The 6,379-nt window shown below is 36.2% G+C and overlaps 1 protein-coding gene across 1 annotated transcript in view; it reads right to left on the bottom strand.

Moving 5' to 3' along the window:
* Positions 1-1,541: 1,541 nt before the first annotated feature.
* LOC100372222 (dexamethasone-induced Ras-related protein 1-like) overlaps positions 1,542-6,379 on the bottom strand; it is a 44,819-nt gene continuing 39,981 nt past the window's right edge. Inside the window, exon 2 of the mRNA XM_002735624.4 lies at positions 1,542-2,110. Coding sequence (XP_002735670.1) covers positions 1,575-2,110 — 536 coding nt within the window. The 3' untranslated portion in view covers positions 1,542-1,574. The remainder of the gene's footprint in view (positions 2,111-6,379) is intronic.

The raw sequence follows: 6,379 nt of genomic DNA, 5'->3' as shown, positions 1-6,379 counted from the left end.
TATTTAGTGCCTTCTAGGTTTTGCGTTCTATGGCATTTTCAATCTGATGTGAGGCACAGACTTTCGAATAATTAAATACAAATGTTTTACATTTGTTTATGAATGTTAAAGCAATTGCTTAATTATTTGATTCATCCTTATCATTTGAGTAACTTCGATATCATCATTTCGTGTAATGTTGCGTGGAACTTTCAACATTTTCATTATTTAGTCGCATTTGATAACACTCACAGGCGCTGATTGATAATCGCGTGTTGTTGCGTTGATAATTTCCGGAAAGAAAATATCATTGCAGATTATCAATTTGATAGGCCTATTTATTACTTGTTATAAGATTATTCAATCAGTAAATCCAGGTATCAATGATCGAATGCATTATGGCTGTCGTTGTGATGTTAGATCGTCGGAGTTGTTGAGCAAACCGTTATTTCTCCATGGATTGTGTAGCTCATATGTCCATGGCAACACCATCCAATCACTCACAGCCTTCGATTCATGAGAAATAAAACATAAATAATATATTTTGATCTATATGTAAAGATTACACAGATCAATCACTCCTGACATTATATTTATTGCAAAGTGGTAGTTGAAAACGAGTATAAACACCAATACAATTTGAGATGATATTAAGACAATTATTTGGAACAATATTCTTCCATATTCAACGACATAGTAAAAAAAAACATATAAAAACATGCCTAAATATTGTGTTTAAGTTCGAATGTTGGGTAACAGAGCAGAATAGGGAACTGTGTGGCATGAAATGCACGTAAGCCAAGACGAATGTCATTAACAAATCAACACATAACAATGACACATAATTCGGTTCCGGTTCACAAATCAAACATACACATTTTTATAGCCTATAAAATAAACAGACTTTTTAAAATGTATGTGTCGAATAGAATAACCCACTGCGGTAATGTTAAGCACTGCAATGTAATCGCAACATTAAATATATATGCACCAGGCGAAATATTCTGTTATCAGTTTTTGGCCTAAATGACAATGCAACACAGATGCGCCATCACACGACGGGGCTATATATTGATAACGTACATTAAATTGTTTAATTGGCTGAGATTGAAAGGTCTAATCATGTAGAACTCATACCAGTATTACATGTAAACATCGTTGTGTACCCGTGAATTTGTATTGCTGAACATACACGACTGTATACATAATTACATGCTTACACATAATTACGTACATAATCTCGGCTACAATCCATACAGGTGTCCCAGACCTAGATGGCAATTGTGACGTGCCCTCTACAGTCGGCGTATGACTGAGAAATCTTACCAAAATGTATTAATTATCGAATATTGCCACTGTGCTTTACATTGTTATAGGCATACATCACATGTTGAGCTAATTCCAGGCCGTGTTTGCATAGACAATTACGTAACACCGACCATTGTGATATTCATCATGTGTGCTACTAAATCACAGTGCAATGCGCGTACGAATAACAACCAAGCCGTCTTCTGATGTATATTCTGCATCGTATTATGTGGAACTGAATAAAGGTACTCATATTTTGCTTATGATGTGCATTCGGCACCGCACTCTCATTGTAGAGCACATCTGTCTTTTCTTCCATCATCCTCGTCTTGTTCCATATCTCTACTTTGCCTTAATTTAGCATTGACGGCCATTAGATCACTACGCAAACTAGGACGTCGTGCGTGGGGCGCTATCACGCCGCACGCATCGCTTATTTTGCGCCTTAGAGTGACGCCACGGCTGTTGGTTGATAAATTTGGACTTGTGGTGGCGCTTATTTTTCGATGTAAGGCTGGGCTCATCTCGTTGGGCATTTTAGCGTGTTCAAACAAGGCTTGGAATAGCATATCTATATTAATGTTTTTCTTAGCCGACGTCTCATAAAAACTGCATTTTCTTGCACTACCCAGAGTCCTTCGCACATCTTCCAGTCTCACCTCTCTACGTGATTCTTTATCGCATTTGTTGCCAGCTATTACCATGGGAACTGCACTTATGCTTCGCTTGCTGCCTTTGGTCTGCAGAATTTGTTCTCGGATTCGCAACACTTCTTCGTAAGATGCTCTGTTATCGACGCTGTACACTAGAATGAATATGTCACCTGTGGGAATGACAAATAACAATAAGTCAATAATTCATGTTCCGGGGTGAAATAGCACGGGTGCTGATAACAAGCCGTAGGGGTATGACCTGGTACACATGAAACTAGAATAAAGGATATAACCCGAAGGTAAACCGATGATATAAACGATGCCACTACAGCTGAAAACCAGGTTAACAAACATTGGATGGGTTCTGTTTTCGAGATGATTTTATTTACCGTATTGAAATTTCTGAAGATATTATAAATATTAACATATACCGGAAGTTATCCCCATTCATACTGTGGCATCTTGGCATGCTCGAGTTGGCTCATTAAATATCTTCTGCCATCCACCTCACATATATGACATGATTAGGTACCACTCCCGGTGGTTAAAACTCTTTTAAGCGAATCGGCATTGATATTCTGGATCATTGCCAAGAAATATAGTAGGAAATCGACACATTGCAGTCATGCGCAACTACTTAACACATCGTCCCGGTGGCTGATCAGTAAACTAGTCCCAGCTCCGTGTAATGAACGTCACGATTTTTGACGGGAAACGTGATATTGAATAAAGCTTGCTTATGCCCTCAGCGGCAGGTTTTTATTAAATGTCGTATACGATTCAATACAATAAAATAAATCTCTTTAAAATGTTTGAATAAAATATTCCGGATATTACGTTCATGGGAGCTGAAAATCCGTAAGCATGACATCATTAATTACATCACTACGCAAGTTGTGTACGCTGAATTCTGAACTGTAGCATACATCTGAGTTTTTTTCAAAGAAACAAGTAATTCAGTTAGATGCATAAATACTAATGTTTACGTATGTAAAATAACAATCCAGTAACATGCGTTTTAGTGGTTTTAGATTTTTTCATTCAACGAATATTGTTTCGTGTCTTGTCGTCCATATTGCATCTTTAAAGTCCTGATTGTTTGCTTCAAGGAATGCAACCGAGCATGCGCGACATGAATTGCCGAACTTTTTTTTGAACGACACGGCGAATGAGCGTTGCCGTGACGATTGCAACCAATTATTTTAAAATTTAGGACTTTTTTAAGAGTTTTATAATAAAGTACCTAAAACATGACGTCATTATGCGTTACGTGGTGTGATTAATGAGTCGTTTGATACGAGTTAAACCAACAGTCTATCGGCTATCGTGGAATACATGTTGTTGTTGAATGGTTCGAGTTACGGACACCGAGTTACGAACATCGAGTTATGAAAACATAACAGAACTTCGAGTTAAGGGCAATATACATTTTTATTATTGTTGAACGTCCACATCTAGTAACTCGATCTTTAATTAAAAATTAATCGAACTTCGAGTTACGGCGGGCAACATAGATTTCTCGTTTTGTTAACGTTTAAATATAGTAACTCAAATTTTAATTAACTTCGAGTTACGGGAAACATAAAACAAAATAAACAATCTATGTTGCCAGTAACTCGAATTCGGTTAACTGAACAGTTAATTAAAGTTCGAATTACTAAACGTTACTAGACGTTTGACAAAAACAAAAATGCAAGTTGCCCGTAACTCGAAGTTCTGTTAACTGTTATTTGATCATCGAGTTACAATTTGGGCGTGGTTATGCAAAAGTGAGCGTGGTTTTCAACATATGGGCGTGGTCATTTTTGTAACTCGATGTTTTCGTAACTCGATGCCCGTAGCTCGATATCCTCAACTCGAACAAATCAACATCTCTTGAACTAGGGCTTTCATCAATTCAGTGAAACGCGGACGCTTAGTAACTCAGTTCGGGCTGATAATGTCTCTATCGTATGCAGCCGGTATCTTAATTTGAAGTGTTTCACGCGTGCAGCACGTTTCGCGCACGGTTATACGTCAGTTTTATTTTAGTAATATTTCGTAATAGTAATAAACTCTGTAGTACAACACTATACTCCTTGACTATACATACATCATGTCAACCAGTCAGCAATGTACATACTACTATAGCTATATTTAGCTATGGCGGCACCGCCAATCATGGTGCTCCGCTGGCGCATTATATGTAGCGGTAATGCATACTTATACGAGATATTAAGTGGCGGGTTTTCCACAAGGCGCACGCGTACACGATCACGCGTGACTTGAAAAATCAAAATTCTGTATTGATAAATGTTTTGCGTTGTTATTTCATTAAATATTAGATAGTTAGACACCATGTCACGTTACAATCAATTAACAGGTCTCTGATAATTGCAGCAAATAGCAATGTATGTTTCACACCCGCAACATATCCTGGCCGGACTGCCTAATATGTATTCAAGTATAATTACTGACGGTGTTTCATTATCAAACAATAGGTCGGTTGTCATAGAAACAAAGCTGAATCGTTAACTTCTCGTAAAACGTCGACGTCACTGCATTCCAACAGACTACGTGACTCCCATGTTCTATAAATATGCCAGTCAGGACGCCTGACACATTTACATTAATTAGGAAATCTGTTTTTTTCATTCCCATGAGGCAATTGATTTTATCGAATTAGGCCGTGGTTGTGAATGCGATCAATACCGCTACACGTGCATTCAATTATTGCCTTTTTTTGTTGCAGTATTTAGTTCTATACCTGTAATGTTCTCATCTTTATCTACAACACAATATGCTTTTTTAATGAGTCTTATTTTATTTTTTTTCCCTCCTTGTGATAATAAAAGAAAACCAATGATTAAAAACAGTTTAGTAACGACTTTCATTCTCAGAAATAATCACATTATTTTTCATAAGATGGACTGTTTTAATTAGTGACTTTGCAGCACGCTATAATTATATAAATAATGAAGGGAATTATTGATTAGCAAATGATATGACAAGTCTTGTATCGTTTGACTGACTGTAGATATACAGTCTTTATACGTATTTTAATCAATATGTTACCGATTGATACATTATTAACCTGTGACCATCCATCCAACTAAATATACAGCATAATGAAAATAAATTCCTTAAAATAAAAATACTCCAACCCAGTATTTCCTCATTTCAAATATAGGTGAATACATTTTCATGTTTATGAGTTTATGGGACAACTACCTTGTGCTTCAATTAGCAGTAACTAAGGAGTGATTTAAAAAATATTTATAAAAAAAACTAGTCTAATTTCATCATTATGCAGACCTGGGTAAGATTTATTGTTTTTGAAATCATTCATTTATTAGTATGTCTTTAACTTTTAAAAAGTTTAAAGTTAGAAACCTTCACATAATCAAAAAAAACTAATCTAGTCAGTTCTTCGCAATAGTGTACACTAAGGGGAGAGTTGGTGCCTTTTTACATACTATTCAAATAAATTCACATTTCAAGTTTTCGGGTATGACCTCCTCTCGCCATGTTTTATCCGTTCATGAGGTTCCTATCATGTCCATCATGTCGGTATATTCATTACTCATTTGCTTACATGAATGACGACTTTGCAATGAGAAATCATAGGAGCGCAAAGAACGTCGATGACCAATGGGTATCTCTGATAAATGCTAAATATGCACTTTACAGAGGAGCAGGTTTTTACACTATTCTAATAAATCACGCCATCTAACGATATCACGCTTCCGTGTCGTCAAAATTACGTTTAAATATGGAAGCAATGTCGTTATAATCGACCGTGATGGTTGTGTAGTCGTTTTGCATTTGAAATATAGAAAATCTCCCCAAAACACAATAAGCGTTGACGCACAACTATAGATCAACACTATTTGAACTACCATTGTGGTAGCTATTTACGTTTAGAAGCGCGTTGTGATCGCTTTCACTTTCCGAAAGGATAATGCCAGAGTGTTTTTAACGAGTTTGTATACTCCGAAGAGCAACTACAACTTTTAAACTATATTGGAATCTGTTGATTGCTGCTTAGTAGCTATATTTTATAATATAAAAACAAAGGAATCATGAAAGTAAAGCTGATATCTGGAATTATGATATCACAGACAAGTTATCCATATATTATATATAGTGGACATTTTAGACATCAACCACATATCAGAGTCGACAACAGAAATCAGCATAATGTACAGTTGGATATATGGCAAACTGCTGATAACCTCTTACCTCAACCAATCATCGAATCTAATAGGTTTTTATACGTAGTAATAAAATCTAAAACATGCATAGCCCTGAGCTGTCAGCCATTCAATTACCGATTTGAGAATGTTATATGAAGTTAAGGCACACACGAGGATATAGCCACCGATTCTTACTCAATCAAACACCCAAATATAACAAATTTCCTTATCTCACTACATTTAAACAACGCACCGTTTGTAATC

This window comes from Saccoglossus kowalevskii, chromosome 8 (assembly GCF_978046115.1).
Source record: "Saccoglossus kowalevskii chromosome 8, keSacKowa6.1, whole genome shotgun sequence".
Taxonomy (NCBI): Eukaryota; Metazoa; Hemichordata; class Enteropneusta; family Harrimaniidae; genus Saccoglossus; species Saccoglossus kowalevskii.
The sequence above is the reverse complement of the archived record's forward strand: the minus strand, read 5'-3'. Positions and strand labels throughout refer to the sequence as shown.